General features: G+C 41.2%; 1 protein-coding gene across 2 annotated transcripts in view; it reads right to left on the bottom strand.

Annotated features, from left to right (window-relative positions):
- The window catches only part of CFAP46 (cilia and flagella associated protein 46), a 333,386-nt gene that overhangs the window by 209,590 nt on the left and 99,123 nt on the right, over positions 1 to 24,673 (bottom strand). For both annotated transcript variants that reach the window (XM_073596084.1, XM_073596086.1), the window contains exons 21-24: positions 21,954 to 22,103; positions 18,959 to 19,066; positions 13,960 to 14,123; positions 4,163 to 4,294 (exon numbers count right to left, since the gene is read on the bottom strand). In XM_073596084.1, the coding sequence (XP_073452185.1) occupies positions 4,163 to 4,294; positions 13,960 to 14,123; positions 18,959 to 19,066; positions 21,954 to 22,103 (554 nt within the window). The remainder of the gene's footprint in view (positions 1 to 4,162; positions 4,295 to 13,959; positions 14,124 to 18,958; positions 19,067 to 21,953; positions 22,104 to 24,673) is intronic.

Genomic DNA, 24,673 nt, shown 5'->3' with positions numbered 1-24,673 from the left:
CTGGCCGCGGCCCATCGCATCATTTCCTGTTTGCAATGCCTTCTGGGAAGGGGTGGCAACTTCCTCTGAAACTGCCGTTGCTATGGAAATCTGACCTGAAACCTATTACACTGCTTGTGCTGCACTGAGCATGTGCGAGATCTACAAGGATGAGATCCAGGAAGAAATACAGTCTGGCTTCAGATGCCCACACTTAAGATGGCCACGGCCTGCTGTAAGTTTATAAAATAACAAACTACTGCTATAAAATAACAAAATAGACCTTAGTTTACAGACTAACTTTACTAGAATACATTCAGCTTGTGTATTATAGGGGTATTTTTATTTAAAAAGTATAATTTCGGCCGGAACACCACTTTAAGTACATTTTATACTATTATTTGCATGTCAACGTCATGATGTTATCATCCTCATTAAATGTACCAGCTATGACCTGTGTTAACTACACAAAACTGAATAAAGTTTAGGATGCATCAAAACATAAAAAAATACCTGATGATCATGCCATTAATTTCCTTGTTCAAGCACTTCCTGTTATCAGGTGACAACTGTCTCAGCTGTGCTCCTGCTTTGTTACACCATTATACAGTGCATACATTTGGTGGAGAGTACTAATGGCCATGTTAATAGATATTTCACAGGCATAGTACACTAACCTCGGTAAACTGGTCCTCAACAATGATGTGCAGCCAAAGCTAGAGCTGGTGTGTGTAGACAGAAAGTGGCTGAAAAAGGCTGGGTAAGATCAGCAGCAATGAGATGCAAAATATGATTTTTGCATTCACCTAAAAAATCTTTTTCTTGGAGTCACCGGAACAGCAAAAGGAAGTCATTCACTTCTGGGTCACACTGTCATGTGCAGGAGGATTGCACTTTGGCAAACAAAAAAAAGAAAAAACGTAGGCCAGTCCAGGATAATCCCTCATACCACTAGCATGCCTAAGCCCTCAATGGACTCCAAGATAAGAGCTTTATGGTGAGGACAAAATCTGATTATCTTTTTCTCAAATATTAGAATGTAGAATGTCACAGAATGTCTTTCACCTTTGAGGCATCAAAAAGTATTCCAAAAAAGGGGTGGGCACACAGTAAACGATTGGTAGCAGGCTCAAGAAAAATAATGAAAACTGTGGGACAACCTGAAGGATTTTAAACCCAAGTTGGCTTCAAATGACGCCTATGCATACACCTGGTAGAACTTGCTTGCTGTATGTTGAAAAGTCCAAGAAGCACTCACAGGTCTAGAAGAGTGCGCCTTGACTGCAAAGAGTGAAACCCAATCCTGTGGGTTAATCTAGGATGACAAAAAAGGGAATCACAGTCTTTCTGAAAACAGCAAATAGACTCTCATTGTCCAAACCACATCCAGGCAGAAGAAGGGAAATTTCCTTTTGGTGAATGAAAGCTGGGCAGAAGGACAGAAGAATGATGCCCTGGTTGAGATGAAAGGCAGAAAACCATCATAGACAAGAAGAAAGTTCTAGGCATCAACACTTCCTTATCCCCGAAAAAAAACAAAAAGGAGCCCTTGCAAGATAAAGCTGCCAGTTCAGACACTTTGCTCAAGTGATGGCTACACCTTGTGGGTGAGAACAGACAAAAGAATGTCCCTAATGGGTTTAAATTTAAGTTTCTGAACAAAAAGAGAACTAGATTAAGATCTCACAGAGTCACAGGGATACAAATAGGAGGAATTACATGGGAAACACCCTGTACAAAGGTCTTAATCAGTGAATGAGAGGCCAGTGACCTCTGAAACAAGATAGAAAAGACATACAACCGCCCCTAATAGTACTGTAAGCCAAATGTAGATTCAGATCTAGCTGTAGGAAAGTAAACTTCCTAACTGTTAACATTGTAGGAATCACTGTTTCAGAGATGCCTGTTTCTCAGGACTTCAACAGCCATGCTATTAAAGTCAGGGACTGTGAAGCAGGATGGTAAATCAGTCCATGAGACACAACACCCTGATGAATTGGTAGAGCCTAGAGCACATCCTTCAGAAGTCTTACCAGGTCTCAGTACACATCTGCCTGGGCCAATCCATAGCAATGAGGATTCCCAGAATGCCTTCTTTCTCAATCCTGTGAAGCAGAGGAGAATTAAGAAAGATACCCTAGGAGGTTTGAACAGACCACTTTTTACCAAAGTCCTCTTTAAATGGGTACTAGGCTAATAATCATTTGTGAAATAAACATCTTGTCAGTGGGTGCAATAGGAAGGCCTTTGCGGTCTTCAGGGCTCCAAAGGATCCGAAACTCGGAATAGCACTAGTAAAAATAAAAGGCTGATTCTCTAGTGGCACGCACCAAAGCAATAAAAGCCAAAGTGGTCTCTTCTAATTTAGGAATAATGGCAGGAGACAAACTCCTTGAATGCAAGCTTAACCGATAAGGACTGGGGAGACTCAGAATCAGCCAGTTGTTGACTCAGAGGCGGTTAAGGCCACAGCAGATCAAATAAAAACATAATTCCATGAAGCAAGCAGCACCGGAGCCAATTACTAGAGTGTGAGCAGGGGGCACTTTGTTACAACGGGTCTGCTCCAGGTAAGATGCATGGCCTCAGTTACTCACAAAACCCCAACAGCATGTACTTTAGCAGGTGAGGGCCAGATGGCCAGAGATTACTGGAGTCACTGTAGGTGGGCAGCACTAACGTTCCAATGATCAAAGTTCTTTGCGGCCCTTTGCAAAGCTGGAGCAGCAGTGGGGAGATGCTTCCTTGACACTGTATGGCAGGAAAGATCATCGAGCGCTCACTGTCATAGTCTCAATATGGAGTGTTCACTGTTGCAGCCTCAATCCTTTCCACAGTGCTCAGTCCCATAGAAATAACCCCTTCCACAGTGGAAACTGGCAGAAGTGGTAAAATTGAAACGTGTCCAGTGACCTACATATTTGAGGTAACTCCTGATCCTCAGTCTGACTGGCTCACTCAAAAAGTGAGTCTTTAGAGACAGAGCAAGCACTGAGGCAATACCAGGAGCTCTTAACCTGAAAATCTCTCTGCAGTTTATTTTTACCAGAACGGAGTCTGGAAAGAAATTTATATGGAACTTACAAGTGACTTCCTAGCACCACAACATCCAGTCCACCTAGGTCTGGGTGCAGCACTCCAAAAGACAGGCTGAGGGCTGTCATGTTGGGTAGCTGCAATTGCAGAGATCGGCTCTAGCAGCAGTGTAGGGTATAGTCTTCATTGAAGAAAAATTGAAACTAGTAAAAATTGGTTAGTCTTTTACATACCAGAGTTGAAGAAAAGATGTCCAACCTCCTAGTAAAAAAAACTCAGGCATGCTAGTAGTAGGAGGGATTATCCTGGGCTGACCTACAATTTTTTACAAGTGTCCAAGTGGCTATATAACCCAAAAGTGAACTATTTCCTATGTCTTTCAAAGGATGAGAAGGAAAATTATTTGAAAAATGGCAAAAACTGTATTAAAAAAAAAAAACAACAACTGTTTCAACCGCAGTAACTTATGAAATTTAATTTCACCCTGTTATGGTTTAGATCTACTTTAAAGCCTAATTCCAGACACAATGGGGTTGATTTACTAAAACTGGAGAGTGCAAAATCTTGTGCAACTGTGCATGGTAGCCAATCAGCTACTAACTTCAACTTGATCAATTAAGCTTTGACAAAAAAAAAACCTGGAAGCTGATTGGATTCTACGCAGAGCTGCAACAGCTTTTGCATTTTCCAGTTTTAGTAAATCAACCCTAATGTTTTATTTCATTTTGGATATAACAGGGAAAGGTTAGAGCCACTGTCTGTTTTGTTTTGGTTTTTTTTGTGTTCTTATTGGGGAGATTTCAGATTTCACCTCACTTCCTGTCTGGGCAGGAAGTGATGAGAAGTCTCTCTAAACAGGATATAAAAAAAAAAAAACCATTGTGAGGAACTTCTAAAAGTGTTAGGTCAATATTGACAAATGAATCTTGAACTGTTTACTGAGGACTGTTGTTCTACGCATTTTACCATTTAATATGCCTATTTATGTGTGTAATAAAAAAGAATAAAAACTACACCCATGGATAGCTCTTATCACAATTATTCCTTACTTTAAATAAAAAGCTATATATTATTTTACTTTACTGCTTTGATATGCCAAATAACTTAAATTAAAACAGATTTCTTCTATTATGGGATTAAAACGTACCTTGCACTTGTTTCAAAGGCTTTTATGGCAGAGAGACGCAAGTGTTTCTTCCCAGCCAAGTTCTCCATTATGCTCTGGCCCTGGATGCAGGCAGCAACGCTTAACATCTCACATCCCAACTTAGAACTGTGCCTAGAAGAGTGCCCAGCAATTTCCGAATTATTTATTGAAGCATGCACTGGCATTGTAATGTTTACAATCACACTTTAGTATTCTTCTGCACAACAGGAATAGCTATAAAATACCAATAAGCATTTACTCAATTGTTAATATACTTAGTCTAAATGTGGAAAAAATAAAGGATTTAAAATATATTGGCAATAACTGGTGCCACTTCTATGATGTAGGAAATGGCACATAACCAACAAGTACAAAGCTGTTGAGAAACCACAAGATCCAGCATTTACTTACAGACATTTTCAGGCCTAGCATTCTGGGGCTTGCAAAACAGAAGGTCAGAGGTTATCCATACACGATATAGTTACATAGTTGTTAGGTTGAATAAAGACACCAGTCCATCAAATTCAACCTGTGGTATGTGTGTGTGAGTTTATGCCAATATTAAATCCCATGTCCATGTATGTTGTGATCATTAAGATGCTCATCTAAAAGTTTTTTGAAACTAGCGACACTCCCTGCTGATACCACTGCTTGTGGAAAGGAGTTCCAAATCCTCACCACTCTGACAGTAAAGAACCCTCTACGCAGTTTAACCACTTCCGGACCGCCTGCTGTCATTATACGTCAGTACTTTGACGTTAAATACTGGGATTATGGCGGTCCGCTTTAAGCTAAATGTGGTCCACGTGGCGGATTCCCTCAGTACCCAAACTCCTCCCGCTGCATCCCGGTCATCTCCGCTGCTTACCGGAGCCGTCAGTAGCGGCGGAGATAATCCGGTCCTTAATCCTGAGAGGCAGGAAGTCGAGTGAGGGAAAGATGGCCCCCACTCGACTCAATGCCGTTGGATGATGGAAGCGACATCAAATGTCACTTCAGCCCAGCGGCCTTAAAAGGGACATTTTTTTTTATTGAAAAAAAGATTTTATTTTTTATTGCATTTAAATGTAAATTTGAGATCTGAGGTCTTTTTGACCCCAGATCTCACATTAGAGAGGTCCTGTCATGCTTTTTTTCTATTACAGGGGATGTTTACATTCCTTGTAATAGGAATAAAAGTGATCCATCATTTTTTTTTTTAAAGGGACAGTGTAAAAATAAAAAGTAAAATAAATAAGAAAAAAATTAATAAAAATGTAAAGCGCCCATCCCTTCGCGCAGAAGCGAACGCATACGCAAGTCGCGTTCACATATGTAAATGGTGTTCAAACCAAACATGTGTGGTATCGCCGCGATCGTTAGAGTGAGAGCAATAATTCTAGCAAGAGACCTCCTCTGTAACTCAAAACTGGCAACCTGTAAACATTTTTAAACGTCGCCTATGGAGATTTTTAAGTACCGTAGTTTGACACCATTCCAGGAGCGTGCACAATTTTAAAACATGACATGTTAGGTATCAATTTACTCGGCGTAACATCTTCTTTCACATTATACAGAAAAATTGGTACTAACTTTACAGTTTTTTCATTCAAAAAAGTGTATTTATTCCAAACAAATCGCGTTTGTAAGACCGCTGCGCAAATATGGTGTGACATAAAGTATTGCAACAATCTCCATTTTATTCTCTAGGTCTGCTAAAAAATATATTAAAAAGTTTGTGGGTTCTAAGTAATTTTCTAGCAAAAAAATACAGTTTTACACTTGTAAACAACAAATGTCAGAAATAGGCTTGTCATGTCATACTTACCTGCTCTGTGCAAGGGTTTTGAACAGAGTAGCCCTGTTCCTCCTCTTCTGGGGTGCCCAGGTGGTGCTCGTGGCCCCTCCTCTTTATCGAGTACCCCCACAGAGAGCCGCTTTCCATGGGGGGCACCCATGCAGGCGTGCTCACAAGTCCTCGGCCCTGTGTCACTGGATTTGATCGACAGAAGTGGGAGCCAATGGCTCTTGCTGCTATCAATCTATCCAATGAGGACAGAAACAGAGGCTGGAGCTCGTGATTGTGGCTGGAGTGAAAAGGTTCAGGTAAGAAAAAAAAAGGGGGGGGCTCTGGGGGGGCAGCTGCAGCACAGAAGGTTTTTTGTTAGAAGCTGACTGGCTACCATGCAAAGCTGCACCAGAATCTGTGTGCACGTTTTAGTAAATGTCCCCCAAAATTCTATATGTTTATATCTTATGTCCAATTTTCATAAAAGAATAAACATCTTTAAACAGACCACAAACAAAATAAATAGCTTGATTACAACGTATTTAAACTCAAGAACATCGGTGTCATATATTCCAGCGTACCAGTCCATAAGGGCTCATGTACACAGAGACTAGGTTGGCCACCAGCTGCGGGAAACTGCAATTTTACTGCAATTTTGCCATGTTTTTGTAAACAGAAATCAAAACGTTCCTATCCTGAACCTGATTCTTCTGCGTTCAGGAGAGGCGGGTTGAACCTCCCCTAACCGCAGCAGCTTCTAAACTCATGTAAAAGCCTATGTGTACATTGACAAATGCCAAAAGCTCCTAAACTCAAGTTTAGCAGCTGTAGTGTACATGAACGCTAAATGTGGTGGCTGCATTCGTTTGGTTTTAAGGCTTGCTTCCCTTTATTTTCACTTGATGATTCCTTCAGTAACACATGTGCTGTCCTAGGGTGACAACCTACTATGGGGGAGCATTATTACAGAACACCTTCCCTTTTTATCTTCTCCATAATATGGGGGGGTTCTGTTGTACACAGAGATGATAAGTGATAAAAGGGGAGCACAGAGAGAGAGCGCAGGGAGCGATTTATTATTTTATTACAGGTATTTATACTGACAATGTATGCATGCTGTACAATCACATCAGTGCCTGTCGTGAAGGAGGTCACAATCTATCACACTTGCATACATACAAGGGTCAGTTTTTGACAGGTGCCAATTTTCCTACCAGCATGTTTTTGGAGTGTGGGAGGAGAGTGTAGTACAGTGAGGGAAAAGGTATTTGACCCCCTGCTGATTGTGTACATTTGCCCACTGACAAAGAAATGATCAGTCTATAATTTTAATGGTAGGTTTATTTTAACAGCGAGAGACAGAACAACAACAAAAATATCCAGAAAAACGCATTTCAAAAAAGTTATAAATTGATATGCATTTTAATAAGTGAAATAAATATTTGATCCCCTATAAATCAGCAAGATTTCTGGCTCACAGGTGTCTTCTATACAGGTAACCAGCTGAGATAGTGCTCCTAATCTCAGCTCGTTACCTGTATAAGAGACAAATGTCCAAAGAAGCAATCATTCAATCAGATTCCAATCTCTCCACCATGGCCAAGACCAAAGAGCTGTTCAAGGATGTCAGTGACAAGATTGTAGACCTACACAAGGCTGGAATGGGCTGCAAGACCATCGCCAAGTAGCTTGGTGAAAGGGTGACAACAGTTGGTGTGATTATTCGTAAATGGAAGAAACACAAAATAACTGTCAACCTCCCTCGGTCTGAGGCTCCACGCAAGACCTCACCTCGTGGAGATTCAATGATCATGAGAATGGTGAGGAATCGGCCCAGACCTACATTGGAGAATCTTGTCAATGATCTCAATGCAGCTGGAACTATAGTCACCAAGAAAACAATCGGTAACACACAACGCCGCGAAGGACTGAAATCCTGCAGCGCCCGCAAGGTCCCCCTGCTCAAGAAAGCACATGTACAGGCCCGTCTGAAGTTTGCTAATAAACATCTGAATGATTCAGAGGAGAACTGAATAATTATCAAATAATTATTTCACTCATTAAGATAGAAAATCAATTTATAACTTTTTTGAAATGCATTTTTCAGGATTTTTTTTTGTTATTATTCTGTCTCTCACTGTTAAAATAAACCTACCATTAAAATTATGGACTGATCATTTATTTGTCAGGGGGCAAACGTACAAAATCAGCAGAGGATCAAATACTTTTTTCCCCTCACTGTATCTGGAAGAAACCCATGCAAGCACATGGTGAACATGTAAACTCCATGCAGATAGTGGCCTGATTGGGAGTTGAATTGGGGACCCCAGTGTTGCAAGCAAAAAAGTGCTAACCACTAAGCTGTCCTATGTTATCAGGTCACATTACTGGCAGGATCAATTAGTATTTTTTGCACTTATCCATCAGATAAAACAAAACACTTCTGATAGTATATTTAACAGACAAAAACAGGGCAAATAGGAAAATGTAATTGTTAGACTTTTAAATACCAATGTAAAAAAGTCTAATTATGTATTAATCACTAGACACAAGGCTCTATTTTTTTTCCTTCCTAGTTTTTTTTAACTTCTTCAGATCTGCGCTATAGCCGAATGATGGCTACAGCATGGACCTACTTTCCGGGGAGGACGTCAATAGGCATCCTCCCATGCCTGAGCGGCCTACATACCCCTGGAGCGCTCTGTGATCAGCGAGTCTATGAGACTCGGCTGATCACAGATCGGAGTAAGGGGTCGATCCTGACCCCTTACCATGTGATCAGCTGTCAGACAATGACAGCTAATCATGTCATGTAAACAGAGCCGGTAATCAGTTATTTTTTCTCCTTGCGCTGATAGCACTGAAAAAAAAAAGCCGATCACCGGCGGCTCCCAGAGGGACATCGGTCCCGATCAAGAAGAGCTCCCGCCAGCTCATCTGTGCCCACCTGTGCCGCCTACCAGTGCCCACCAGTGCCGCCTACCAGTGCCCACCAGTGCCACCTACCAGTGCCACCTACCAGTGCCCACAGTGCCATCTATCAGTGTCACCAATCAGTGCCTCATCAACAGTGCTGCCCATCAGTTTCACCTACCAGTGGCCATCAGTGCCACCTATCAGTGCCACCTATTAGTGCCATCTATCAGTGGTACCTATCAGTAACACCTATCAGTGCCCATCAGTGCCACCCATCAGGGCCCATCAGTGCTGCCTTATCTGTGCCCATCAGTACCGCCTTATCCGTCCCTATCAGTGCCGCCTTATCTGTGCCTATCAGTGCCGCCTTATCTGTGCCTATCAGTGCCCATGAGTGCAACCTATCAGTGCCCATCAGTGCCCATCAGTGCCGCCTCATCAGTGCATATCAATGAAGGAGAAAAATTACGTGTTTGCAAAAGTTTATAACAAACTATGAAACATGATTTTTTTTTTTCAAAATTTTCCATCTTTTTTGTTTGTTAAGCAAAAAATAAAAACCCCAGCTGTAATTAAATACCACCAAAAGAAAGCTCTATTTGAGTTAAAAAAAATGATAAAAATCTAATTTGGGTACAGTGTTGTATGACTGCGAAATTGTCAAAGTGCATCAGCGCTGAAAGCTGAAAATTGGTCTGGGCAGGAGGGGGGTTTAAGTGCCCAGTAAGCAAGTGGTTTAAAACTACTACTTATATTATTATTATTAATAATAATAATACAGCTATGGAGTGGTATAGATATCACTCTATAAAAGAGGCAGACATAATCCTTGTATTAAATGCATGAAAGGATTGTGCAATATTATATTTGGGCAGCAGATGTCAGTGTTGCCTTTCAGTTGGGCTCAGCTCATAAATGATGGTGACAGTAAGGTAATGGACCACTTTGTAACGCTGGTCTAAAATACAGCCTTGCTGTAGACAGCTCTTTTGTAAGCACCCAATTCACTGTAAATCAAAAAAGTCTATGTAAATTTTATATAACCTAATAAAAGTTGCTAAACAAAAATAAAGACAGGAAGATTCTGTGTGTTTACCACCAAAGCCAGAAGGACAGAAGAATAACAAAAGTATAAAAGTATATAAATATTAACAATGATATCAGATTGCTATTTATTTAGAAAATAATATAATAAATTAACAATGTATAAAATCTAAAAAAGTCAACCACAGCACACAATATTGAAGATCTAAAATGATCCATACATGGAGATGACAGCATCATCCATTTTGTCCACGTCCTTAGTTAAAGTATGAAGGAAAATACGGGGACAGCTTGTCTTGACCCCATCTAAAAACGCTAGTTACCTGGCTGTTATACTGACCCACTGGTTTTTAGTGCTTTCTGAGACACTGATCCAGAACAAGCAAGCCGTTCAGGAGTTAACGATGTGTCAGAGGTCCCTATCTGCATACTGACACAGAGTCATTGACTAAGAGTGCTGGTGCAAGACTCAGCCAAGCAACACGCATTTTCAGAAGAAAAAGGAAAGTAACGAGTCTCCACAGGTTTCATTTATAGAGCGTTGTTTTTCTGAACAAGGTTCTATTGCTCAGTGATCATAAATAACAGTAAATGTCATATTCTGAACAAAAACAAGATTACTATTAATGCAGTACACAGCTTCCTGAACACATCACAGCACCCAGCCTCAGTACTTCTCTCAACAGCCCTCAGCACTAATGTAAGATAATGGGCCGGCTCTTGGCGGGTCCATGGTGGGTGCTTGTCAGTCTGAAGGAGTGGGCATTTTTAGGCATGCCCACATATGATGCTTCAGCTTCGAAAGATTTACCCCACTTCACGACCAGGCCATTTTTTGCAATACGGCACTGTTTTATTGTAACTGACAATTGCACGGCCGTGCAACACTGCACCCAAATACAATTTGTGTTCTTTTTTTCCCCACAAATAGAGATTTCTTTTGGCGGTATTTGATCCCCTCTGCAGTTTTTATTTCTTTAGCTATATAGAAAAAAAAAAGGCCGACAATTTTCATAAAAAAAATATATTTTTTTACTTTCTGCTATAAAACATTCCCAATAAAAAAAATGTAAAAACTCAAATTTCTTGTTCAGTTTAGGCCAATATGTATTCTGCTACATATTTTTGGTAAAAAAATATCCCAGCTTCTGTATATTGATTGGTTTTTGCAAACGTTATAGCGTCTACAAACTATGGGATAGATGTCCCCCCCGTCCCCCCCCAGAGCTTTATTTTGGTGGTATTTGATCACCTCTGCATTTTTTTGTGTGCTATAAACCAAAAAGGTTTTGAAAAAAAAAAAAAAAACATATATTTTTTACTTTCTGCTATAAAACAACCGATAAAAAAAAATGTATTTAGCTACATATTTTTGGTGAAAAAAATCCCAATAAGCGTATATTAATTCACTTTTGCGCAGAAGTTATAGTGTTTACAAACTGTGGGATAGATTTAGGGACTTTTTATTTTTTTAAATATTTTTTACTAGTAATGGCGGCGATCAGCGATTTTTTTAGCGGGACTGCGACATTGCAGCGGACAAATCTGACACTAAGTGACACTTTTTGGGGATCAGTGACACCAATACAGTGATCAGTGCTAAAAAAAAAAAAAAGCACTGTCACTGTAGAAATGACACTGGCAGGGAAGGGCTTAACATCAGGGTCAATCAAAGGGTTAAACGTGTTTCCTATGCGTGCTTTCCAACTGTGGGGGATGTGCTTTGAAAACAGTTCCATGTTTCTGCTTAGCAGAAACACAAGATCTCAATTTTACTCTCTGGAAGAACAGCGGTCTGCCTTGTTTACATAGGCAGACCGCTGTTCTGCCTCACCCGTAAATGATCACGAGTGGTCGGCGGCCATTGCTGCCACCGGACCTGCTGATTGGATCCCACTGTGAGCCGATCACAGGAATCACGTATAGGTACGTGATTTTGTGTTTAAGGGCTGATCCTCCAGCAGTATATGTATCTGTGACAGTCCTTAAGTGGTTAAAGGCAGTTACAATAACAGCTTTTTTTTCCTTTTGGGATAAAGGTTTTACATAAATAAATAAAAGCTGACTATTGTAAGCACCCCTGTCAGTGTTTAATGGTTTGTATTAACCCTCTAACTTTTACATCTGCAGGGCAGCTTGTTTTGTTAATAAAAACAGGCTTCCTGGCAGGATCACCAGGTGAAAATATAGGAAAGAAACCCTAAAAAGAAAATGATTGCAGCCATCTAAGAATTGGTAAGCTGCAATATAATAAATCATGTTTTCTCAACCAGGGTCCATGGAACCCTAGGGTTCCTCCAGAGGTTGCTAGGGGTTCCTTGAGATATGAGCAATTTCTGCCTCTAAGATAAGTTCCCACAGACACCATTGATCTTTTTAGCCATCTGTAAGGGGGTCATTTTTCCCAATGACCACAAGTGTAATGAGCATTCTTCCCAATGACCATCACACTAATGTATAATAGGTTGTAGTTCTAGTCATTTTTAGCAGGGGTTACCTGAGACCAGAAAGATATTTCAAGGGTTCCTCTATGTTGAAAAGTTTGGGAAAGGATGTAATAAATGTTACATTTTGTGTTTTATATCCACTTTATTGCTGTGATTATTGATGGTCAGCACCATCTAGTGGCCATAAAGCAGTATTTTTTCTGAAATACCTCAGAAAAAATAACTCATTATGGTCACTAGATGGAGCTACCAATCATCAGGAAATAATTACATTAAGGGAAAATACAGGCAGAATTAGTCGGGGCTTGGGAACTCCTTGTCACATCTGCCCATATTTTTTTTCTTATAAATATACCCTTTAGTGTTTGGCATATGTCTCGGTATATCACTGGATTTGGCCATCTAACTAATTGGTTAGCCATAGCTATTGAGTGCTTGGCCAAATATGAACTAGTTCAACCCAACTCCCATACTACTGCCTCCTTGGGGGAGGGGTCTCCGTGTGACATCACGAGAGGTGGGGGTCTCCAGGTGACGTCCTCGGATGGCTACGCCGCATGGCTACATAAAAACTGGCAGACACTGGACCTGACACAACAGCAGAAGCCAACGTCGTAGGAGGACTGGGTCGGCGGAGGAAGTCGAACCGGGAGAAGAAGAAGCGAAGGGAGAAGAACCGGGAGAAGAACCAGGAGAAGAAGTGGAGGGAGAAGACCGGAGGAAGAAGACACAGAGCTACTATGGGGAATGTTCTTCCTTAGTTAAAAAAGGACTTTTTGAAAACTGTCTCTTGTTTTTTTGTAACACTACACTTCTTTTTTTTTTTGATGAATGGGTTGCAGTACCATGCTCAATCACATGGGGTGGTGGGGGTGGTGGTGGAAGAAGGGCCCCCTTGTTAAAGGGGGCTTCCAAATTCCGAAAAGCCATCTGCCCGCAGACCCCAACAACCACTGCCCAGGGTTGTCAGGAAGAGGTGACAGAGCCCCCCTGCCCCAAAGCACCCATCCCCCCATGTTGAGGGCATGTGGTCTGGTATGGCCGGGGGGGCGCTTGCTCCTCCCCCCTCTTTCCTGACCTGCCGGGCTGCATGCTCGGATAAGGGTCTGGTATGGATTTTGGGGGGGGGCCCACAATGTTTTTTTTTTTTTAATTATGGCGCGGGGAGTACCCCTTAAAATCTATACCAGACCGAAGGGTCTTGAATGGTCTTGGGGGGACCCCACGCCGTTTTTTATTTTATATTTTGGCGTGGGTTTCCCCCTCAAGATTCATATAAACCTCAATGGCAAGGATCAAAGACGGATCCTGTTCACTGAAGTCGCATGGAAGTCAGACATGAAGTCGCAGGGCAAATTTACGACTTTCATGTCGGATCAGTGTGAACATAGCCTAAAACCTAGAAGCTGATTGGTTACTATGCACAGCTGCGTCAGATCCCATGTGCGCCAGTTTTAGTAAATTTCCCCTTCTGTGACCATAAAGATAAGTTGACAATAGAAGTCTATACATGAAAATTATCAGCAGATAAGACAATACACTCTACCTAAGTATTGCCTAATTTATGATTTCTATTTCCATATATGCAGCCAATGCAAATAATACATAGAAAACATACTTACACTTCCTGTTTTCTTGTCTTGTCATCAAACTTTAGAGCTCTCTCGGTACTGGATAATGCTAATTCTAAGTCCTGCGCATTGTATGCAAAATGCGCCAACCTGGTTAATGTCTGCAGTTCCACAAGGGGATCCGACCAAATGCAATCCAGCGTCATTTTCAGCACCTAGCAATGATACACAATATTAGCACTGAATGACTTGGAGTGGTAGAATTTTAGTTTAAGGCACATTGGATTAATGATTTCACTTTCATTCAGAGAAATAAACAAATCCTTCAGCTGTGTAGTCTAGTCTTATTCTGACCATAAAAAGCAGATTGTGCTGCCTGACGCTCCTTGTGTTCAGCTGCAGGGAGCGTGATATGCAATGGCCAAATCTTCCCAACACTGGATGTTCAGCACCAGCAGCAGAATAATGTCAATAGACACATGTCAATACGGCTCTCTTATGACAGCATCGTCCATCTTTGTACATAACCAAGCCTGTCAATCTCAACAATGTATTTGGGGCAGCTCTCACATGGCTCAATTATGTTCATGCATGGGCAAAGTTCAGACAGAAATCTGGGCTAAACAAATATTGGCTAAATTGAACAGCAATGAATATTCTTACTTAAATCTTTTGGGGGGGGGGGGGGATTTACTAAAACTGGAGAGTGCAAAATCTGGTGCAGCTCTGCCCAGAAACCAATCATCTTCCAGGTTTTATTGTCAAAGCTTAACTGAAAAAGCTGAAGTTGATTGGCTACCGTGCACAGCTGCATCAGATTCTCAGTGCTCCAGTTTTAGTAAATCCCCCACAATGTATCCCTTCTGTACTTCTTCCAAATCTTTGCAGTTATCTAGCATAAAATAACACCTACAATTTTCCTGTAATAAAGACCAGTCACTGCTGCTCTCTGGTCTTGTGAAGGGTAACTGGTCTTGTATCCATCCCCTCCTATAGCTTTCTGCAGGCAGCCTGTTCTGAGTGGACTTCCTAGATCCCACCTGCTGCTCTACTGGCTGCACAGGCCATGTTCAGCACAGTGATAATGTCACTGCTATTTATACAAAGCAATATCTGTGTTTGTAAAGACATTTGGTGCACACAAAAGGGGATATATATAGATATATCTATATATATCTACATATATCTATATATATTTCTATAGATAGATAGATACATAGAATGATACATACATACATACATACATACACAGTATCTCACAAAAGTGAAAACAACTCTCACATTTTTGTAAATATTTTATTCTATCTTTTCATGTGACAACACTGAAGAAATGACACTTTGCTACAATGTAAAGTAGTGAGTGTACAGCTTGTATAACAGTGTAAATTTACTGTCCCCTCAAAATAACTCAACACACAACCTTTAATGTCTAAACCACTGGTAACAAAAGTGAGTACACCCCTCAGTGAAAATGTTCAAATTGGGCCCAATCTGACATTTTCCCTCCCTGGTGTCTTGTGACTCGTTAGAGTTACAAGGTCTCAGGTATGAATGGGGAGCAGGTGTGTTAAATTTGGTGTTCTCGCTCTCACTCTCTCATACTGGTCACTGGAAGTTCAACATGACACCTCATGGCAAAGAACTCTCAGGGGATCTGAAAAAAAGAATTGTTGCTTTACATAAAGATGGCCTAGGCTATAAGAAGATTGCCAAGACCCTGAAACTGAACTGCAGCATGGTGGCCAAGACCACACAGCGGTTTAACAGGACAGGTTCCACTCAGAAAAGGCCTTGTCATGGTTGACCAAGTTGGGTGCATGTGCTCGGCAACATATCCAGAGATTGTCTTTGGGAAATAGACCTATGAGTGCTGCCAGCATTGCTGCAGAGGTTGAAGGGGTGGGGGGGTCAGCCTGTCAGTGCTCAGACCATACGCCACACACTGCATCAAATTGGTCTGCGTGGCTGTTGTCCCAGAAGGAAGCCTCTTCTAAAGATGATGCAAAAGAAAGCCTGCAAACAGTTTGCTGAAGACAAGCAGACTAAGGACATGGATTACTTGAACCATGTTCTGTGGCCTGATGAGACCAAGATAAACTCATTTTGGTTCAGATGGTGTCAAGCATGTGTGGCAGCAACCAGGTGAGGAGTACAAAGACAAGTGTGTCTTGCCTACAGTCAAGCATGGTGGGGGGAGTGTCATGGTCTGGGGCTGCATGAGTGCTGCTGGTACTGGGGAGCTACAGTTCACTGAGGGAACCATGAATGCCAACATGTACTGTGACTTACTGATGCAGAGCATGATCCCCTGTCTTTGGAGACTGGGCCGCAGGGCAGTATTCCAACATGTTAACGACCCCAAACACACCTCCAAGGTGACCACTGCCTTGCTAAAGAAGCTGAGGGTAAAGGTGATGGACTGACCAAGCATGTCTCCAGACCTAAACCCTATTGAGCATCTATGGGGCATCCGGAAGGTGGAGGAGAGCAAGGTCTCTAACATCCACCAGGTCCGTGATGTCATGCCCAAGAGGCAGTGCTGGAAAATAATGGTGGCCACACAAAATATTGACAATTTGGGCCCAATTTGGACATTTAAACTAAGGGGTGTACCCACTTTTTTTGCCAGCGGTTTAGACATTAATGGCGGTGTGTTGAGTTATTTTGAGGGGACAGCAAATTTACACTGTTATACAAGCTGTACACTCACTACTTTACATTGAAGCAAAGTGTCATTTCTTCAGTGTTGTCACATGACAAGATATAATATAATATTTACAAAAATGTGAGGGGTGTACTCACTTTTGTGAGATACTGTATATATACACACACAGCATATATTACTATATTGTCAAAAGTATTGGTACGCCTGCCTTTAACACACAGGAACTTTCATGGCATCCCGATCTTAGTCCGTAGGGTTCAATATTGAGTTGGCCCACCCTTTGCAGCAGCTGCTTCAACTCTTCTGAGAAGGCTGTCCACAGGGTTTAGGAGTGTGTCTTTAGGAATGTTTGACCATTCTTCCAGAAGCGCATTTGTGAGGTCAGGCACTGATGTTGGACGAGATGGCCTGGCTTGATTTCTCCCCTCTAATTCATCCCAAAGGTGTTCTATTGGGTTGAGGCCAGGCAAGGTCCATAAAGACATGGATGAGCGAGTTTGTGGTGGAGGAACTTGATTGGTCTGCATAGAGTAGTTAATTGAGAACTACAAGTCGACAGCTGCAAAGGCTGTCGGGACTTGTGGTTTTCCATTCACAGAGGACTCTGAATGAATGATGCGGCCGGGCAGACGGGCGGGCGGGCGATGGGGAGTCAGGAGCAAGCAGACAGACACACAAGGAGCAGGGAAAAATTAAGGAGAGGGGTTTGCGCTGTGTGGAGCCCCTTTTTCCACAAATGGTTTATTTCTTTTTTACTTGTTCTCTCCTTTTTTTCCTTCTGATCTTTTATTGATCTGATTATGGATCTTGCTGAGAGAAATATCAAATGTGGCACAAGTAATCTAATAAAGGGCAGTAAGGTAAGGATCAGAAATGTGGAAGCATTGAGGTGTAAAAAGGACTTTATTCACAGTAATTTCTAGTAGTCTTATGTAATGTGATATGACTCCAGTCTGTTATATTCTCCTAAAGCATGCCCTCAGTCTCCAATAACTTCTGCTTGTTCCAAGCCTCTGACAATCTCCTTAGCATGTTTGCAGTCTCTGACCATCTCTTGTAACATGTCTGTAGGCTTTGACCTTCTCCTGATGAGTGTCTGCAGTCTCTGGCAGATTCCTGTAGCGCTGCATTCTCTAAATAGTATGTTTTGTGCTTTGGTGATGTCAAGAAGAAAATAGACCACAATATCATTAGAGATCAGAAGGCTGGCAATCAGCCAAGTCATGCTGGGTGTGGGGAGTAGGGTAAGCTGAGCTATTGTAAACTTTAGGAATAAACTGTTCTACAGTGCCTGCAGTTACACAGGTTAGTGAAGGCTTATTTTGAAGCTTATTTACTTCGCGTTAAAGGCACTGTACACTTTAAAATGTTTTGATACTTTAACTAGGTATTAGTGTAGTTATATTCACTGTGTTGTTTGTTTGCCTTACCTTGTAATCAGGGCTGGACTGGGACAAAAATTTTGCCCTGGACTTCATCCAGACCTGCCCACTTTGACAGGTGACAGGTCTCTCCCAAGCCGGCCGGACAAACCCACCTCCCCCCCCCCCCCCGGCCGGCCAACCCCGATGGCCACCTAAGCCCCCCCTTCACTAGCCATTAGCCGTTCTACTTTATTTCTCTTACAGGCAGTACCAGTGGGGAAGCTAGACATTATTTCACCAGGGGCAAAGAATCAGTTTGGTCCCCCCCCCCCGGAATGGGACAAGATTAGGCAGGAAAGTGAGAAACTCCCAGGCCATAGCTGTCAGCTGTCTGTCCCCTCCCCCGTGCTCCTTCTGGTCCCCCCCATGCTCCTCTGTTCCCCCCTGCTCCTCTGCCCACCCCGTGCTCCCCCCCCTGTGTTCCTCTGGTCCTCCCCCTATTTCTCTGGTCCCCCCATGCTCTTCTGGTCCCCCACATGCTTATGCGTTCCTCTCCTGCTCCTCTATCACCCCCCCATACTCATCTGGTCCCCCCATGCTCCTCTGGTACCCCCCCGCTCCTCTGGTCCCCCATGCAGCCCTGGTCCCCCACATGTTTCCCTGTTCCCCCACATGCTTCTGCGTTCCTCTCCTGCTCCTCTGTTCCCCCCCACTAACACAGGGGTACCATAGCATGTGCGTTCGGGACAACAAATGACACCACGTAACTACATTATCAATACCATCTTATGCATGTGAAAAACACAAGGTGCAGGCAGGAAAGTTTTTGAATGCCTTTAAAAATCAGTAGCTATTTTAATGCTCATAGCTTAGTAGTAAAAGCTACTGCTCCTTATTAGCATTTTTCAGTGCTCAGTTAGAACTAACCAAGTTAAAACACTTGGAAACTTTGGTGGCGTTTTCGTTGTAATCATATGCACATTATATTATATATTTACAATCAGCTTAAAACCATAAATACCTGAGTTAGGCTTGGGACAGTAAATTCCATCAGTTCAAGTCCATTGCAGGAATGCATTTCTAAAGCGACGAGGACTTTGGTCATTGGATTCTGTCCGTCATTATTTTCCTAGAAACAGTAAATACCTGATGAAAAATTACAGTATATTGCATTGTTTTTGGCTGAATATTCAAAAAGATGAGTAAGGGCCCATCTGTTGCATTGTACACGCATGAATTCTGTTCTTTAATGGAAATTATTGAAAGCATTTTTACACTTAGAGACAATATCACAGAGTAAGTCCACTCATTACTATATAGAACTGTCCCCAAATACACATTGCAGCAGCAAATAAAGATAAATAAATACATACAAAAATGCAGAGTATCGAAGACTACAGTAGTATCTGCGGCAAACATGTATGCAAGCAAACAAATACATGAGATATGCCCTTTAAAAATACGAATCTATTGATATGCCCAATATGCCAACAGACCTCTCTTACAGCAGCTTTATTTAAACACCTCCTAAGGCATATCACTGTAAAAGGTCATCTTCTATCAGACCTTGGTAGGCTTCAGCAAACACATAAACACATATTGTGAAATGCGAAAGACATGGACACTTAGCACACAAACGTAATTTAGACAGGTTTCCATAACTGCATACACAATCAGCAGACATCAATGTATAACCACATCTACATCCCAAAGGAAATAGCGGCAAATTGAATTGCAAAATCAAGTCAGCAACCAATATAATCATCTTGTTTGTGCAAACTAAGAGAAAGCCTAGGAATATAAAATAAAATTGAGGTCAGAGGGATCTTCAGCTTTGAACTAAAGAATGGACACACATCGCTTGCACATATCAGTCTTTACCCAAGACACATTCTCTCTAGTATTGGGTTCATCAGGGCTGTATAGGCAGCCTCTTGGTCGGTGGGTTTGTTTTGTTTCGCATGGGTGCTCTCTTTAGCAAGCACAAGGGAATACCAATGGAGGTACACCAATAGAAAAAATGGCTTTCATGTAAGCCAGTAAGTCGCCCCCGCCCCCCCCAACTTTCTGAAAAAGAGGGATACGTTTCAGCACAAAGTATGTACACAAACTAAATCTTGCCTCTAGGAAAAGGACCCATGAAGACTTAAAGGGGTTGTAAAGTTATTTTTTTTTTTTTTTTTAAATAACAAACATGTTATACTTACCTTCACTGTGCAGCTCGTTCTGCGCAGAGTGGCCCCGAACCTGGTCTTCTGGGGTCCCTTGGCGGCTGTTTCAACTCCTCCCCGCAAGCATTTACCACCTTAATGCGAGGGCTCGCATGGTGGTGAGTGCTTGCGGGCGCGCTCCCGTGATACAGCCGGCGGCTATAGCCGCTCGCTGTATCACTCGGCCCCGCCCCCCGGCGCGCCGCGTCATCGGATGTGATTGACAGCAGCGCGAGCCAATGGCTGCGCTGCTTTCAATCCATCCACTGCAGCCAATCAGCGACCAGGCTGAGCTGCAATGAAGATGACGAGGACGCGCAGCGAAGATTCGAGGCGTCAGGTAAGTAAAACGGGGGGCCTGGGGGCGGCGGTACTGTCAAAAGTTTTTTCACCTTAATGCATAGAATGCATTAAGGTGAAAAAATTTTTACCTTTACAACCCCTTTAATATGCAAAAAATTGTGGGTAAATTCACATGTGCTTTATTTCCCACCACTACTTCTACTACACAGGCTTTTCAAAATAGAAAACGCAAAAAATTAGAGGTTGGATTAAAGTTTTTGTTAGGAACATGCTTAATGTTGTTAAACAGTATACCTTTATTAAAGGTCTATACATCAGCCCAAAAAGAGGGACAACTGAGAAGGAAATATGGAGGGAGCATCTGTCTACAAATGAGGGACAGTTGATAGCTATGGAGTAGACAAGGCCCAGTGACCCCCACTTTCGTTATAATGAGCTCCAGCAGGCTTCCTAACATGCATGCGGTATCCCAACATACTCTGTGCACATCTTCGTCTACAAATCTACTGCATAGCAACAAACAACCATTGTATTGAGGCTAAAACAAGTGAAATATGGGGCAAAATTTTGTAAACATGCCAAAACTTGTTGTAATGTGGAGCTAATTCCTTTTCCCCAAAAAACTCACTGTTCTTTCTTGCACAAGCCAACTTAGTTTGTCTGAAAAACAACACCAGTGAAGCATAGACTTCTACCAACTACTAATGCTGCTGAGCTCCGGAAAAGCCACACAAGTTGTTGTGTAGACTCACGTCATATGGTGCCCTCAACTGTCTATATTTTACCTTTTATTACCAGTCCTGTTATAGGTAAGAATATTTGGGGAAGTTATTTTCTTTTTCTTCCCCTCTCTGCCTCTGTGCTATCCTGGCTGACCCCTCTCTATTCATTTGTCCTTTTATAGATATTTTACCCTTGGAATTGCTCCTGATGAGTGGATGTTACTCCACGAAACGCGTAGAGAACATACATGCTACCACTTGCAAGCATATGTCTGAAGTCTCCCTGGATTTAGTTATCCCATTTACAATATTTTATTCCTTAATTAATTTAAGATCTATGTTATTTTCCTTAAATATGTACCTCATGTCAATATGCCTATTACCCATAGACTATGTTGTGAAGAATGCGTGTACATATATGAATTACAAGTTATCTAACCATTATTGTTACTGTGTACCTTATGTCAATATATCCATTACCCATGGACTATGTTGTAATATATGTGTGTATATATATGAAATATAAGTTATTTAACTACTATGGTTATCATTTTTTACACTTGCTACACTTTTTACCCCCAATCTTGTATGTAGACATAGAAATATCAGACATATCCTTGCATATTTATTTTGCAGTTATGCTTCATTTAAAGTCCCACTTTGCTTCAATATATACACACAAGTTGTTATGACCATAGTAATGTATGAAGTAGAGCACAAGGAAGAAAGAACCAAAGTATCTAACAATGGAAATTAAAACACAACTCCCACACCAAATTACCTCATCATCCGTCCCCAGCTTCTGCCCTATTTGTTGTTGGAGCAGCTGCTTAACTTTCACCCATGTTGATAGCAACTGTTGTCTTATGGAAATAGGTACTACATCTTCTGGACTGCTTCCATTTGTCAAATCCAAACAAAACTCACACACCTAAATGTTAATACAAAGATCATCTGAATAAAAGTAAATAGGACCAGGAAGATAAAGGTGTGTATATTGAATCCATTGCACATCCATTGAATTGTGACTTAAAATTTCTAAACATACATGGTAATCCTGGGTCATCTTCAAATATTCTGAAGATAATGACTCATTAAGGCTACTTTCACACTGGGGTGGGGTGGCGTTAGCGGTAAAGCGCCGCAAGTTTTAGCAGCGGTTTACTCCTGTTATAGCGGCGCTTTTCGGCCGCTAGTGGGGCGCTTTTACGCCGTATACACCACTCCCACACCTCCCCAAAGATGTTGCTTTCAGGACTTTATTTCCGTTCCTGCAAGCGCACTGCCCCAGTGTGAAAGTACTCAGGCTTTCACACTAGGGCTGCCGAAAAGTAAGTTTACAGGCGCTTTTCAGGCACTATTTTTAGCGCAAAAATGCCTGTAAAACGCCTCAGTGTGAAAGTAGCCTAACAGAAAATGAACTTTGACAATCTTTGGACCTTTGTCTATTTACCTATTTATCTTCTTTCACCCTCTTTACCTTTCTTCTATATTATTCTTTTTCTTGTGTAGCTTATACAAGCATTGAGTATATATTGATTGAATAACACTGAATACATTTTCAGATTAAATGCAATCTAAGAAATAACGTTGACAATCGGTCACGTTTTGTTACGGCTATAGAAATAGTTTACGGATTGCACTACCAATCAAAGTTATATATTTTTTTTTTTTGTAAATTCTTTATTTATCAGGGTATATCGTGCGGTAATACAGAATACTCAACAATATATGTTACAAAGACAATACCTGTTATACATCTCAATAGCTTTATTATGTATATTCCTGAGATTCTGTTACAAAAATTTCCTCATCTGATTAGAGGCAGGATGTATGTCTAGCAGATAGGAGACGTCCGTAAAATCTACGTTATATTGATTATTGCTTAACAATTACTTTGGTGAATTTATGTACTCATTATTAAGCTTATGCCACAAATATATATTTGTACAAATGTTATTATTCTTGTACAATTGTTATTATCTTTTTCTCTTGCAATATAAAATTTTATTGAGAAAAAAAAAAATTCCAAACATTGTCTGATCCAGGGAGGAAGGGGGAAAAAATCTAGACTTTATGAAACCATAATTCCTTACTGATAGGTAAAACATCCACCTGCTTATTAAGTAATTGTGTTTAAATCTTTAAAATGTAACTCCATCAAAAACTTTTTTTAAAACTTGGACTGCTGTCAGTCTCCCCACAGGAAAATTCCCTGCACTTCCATTCCCAGTGACCACATTCAGCACGAATGAAAAGGAGGGGAAACAGCAACATCTAAAGTAATAAAACCGGACACAGGATATAACCATTAAACATTGCAAAACAAATAAATAAATAAAATACAACAATCTGTAGTGTCTCAGTAGCAACTGTCGTTGGGGCAGGAATAAAAAGAAAATCCTTCCTATGGGAGATGTTGGTAAAAACATGAGCAAGGTTCTAATGCCCGTACACACGATCGGACTTTCCGACAACAAAACCGTGGATTTTTGTTCAAAGGATGTTGGCTCCAACTTGTCTTGCATACACACGGTCACACAAATGTTGGCCAACAATTACGAACGTAGTGACGTACAATAGGTACATGATATCTCCATTACGAACGCTAGTTATATCTCTGGCTCGTACTTGATTCCGAGCATGCATGGATTTTTGTCCGATGGACTTGTGTACACACGATCGGAAAGTCAGACAACAAACATTTGTTGGCGGAAAATTTGAGAACCTGCTAGCCAACATTTGTTGGCAGAAAGTCCGACAACAAATGTTCGATTGAGCATACACACGGTCAGACTTTCCACTAACAAGCTCACATCCAACATTTGTTGTTGGAAAATCCGATTGTGTGTACGGGGCATAAACCTTCCCCACTAAAAAAAAATAAATAAATTTAGCTGGAGTTATGTATTAGTATAAATAGTACAGCACTTTGACATGAGACACTTCACTACATAGATAGAATAACATTTCACAACTTTAATGTGGGCGCAATATGCTGTACGTAATAATACCTGTAAATTTTTTAATAATAATTAATGTATTCTCTAAACATCCTGGACATAAAGTTCCCAAATTATAAAGGATGTGGCACCAAACATTTTAGATGACCCTGTACAATTTCTTAAAAAATACCTACAGGATGAAGTCTACTTTTGACAAAAATCACATAAAAAAAAGAAAAACCGCAAATCCCATTATTCAATGGAAGACGACAAATGACAACGTTACAGACCAAATCAAAAAATGACAATTGTAACAATCAGATATTTCTTTTCAGTGTCCCCAGGAATTCTGCAGAACTGAACTAATTAAATTTCATGAGTTCTAGTCTTTTGATATTCAAAGCACAATATACTTGTGAGATTATATGGTAACCTGAAGGCTAAAGTGTAATGTCAGTGTCATTTTTTGATGGCTTTTGAAATCTACTATTACATTGAAAAAGTGGCCTTATGTTTAAGGCTCTACGAAGAAAGCACAGAATGAGGTGATTATCTA

This window comes from Aquarana catesbeiana, linkage group LG08 (assembly GCF_042186555.1).
Source record: "Aquarana catesbeiana isolate 2022-GZ linkage group LG08, ASM4218655v1, whole genome shotgun sequence".
In the NCBI taxonomy this organism is placed as follows: Eukaryota; Metazoa; Chordata; class Amphibia; order Anura; family Ranidae; genus Aquarana; species Aquarana catesbeiana.
This window is presented reverse-complemented; position numbering and strand designations above follow the sequence as displayed.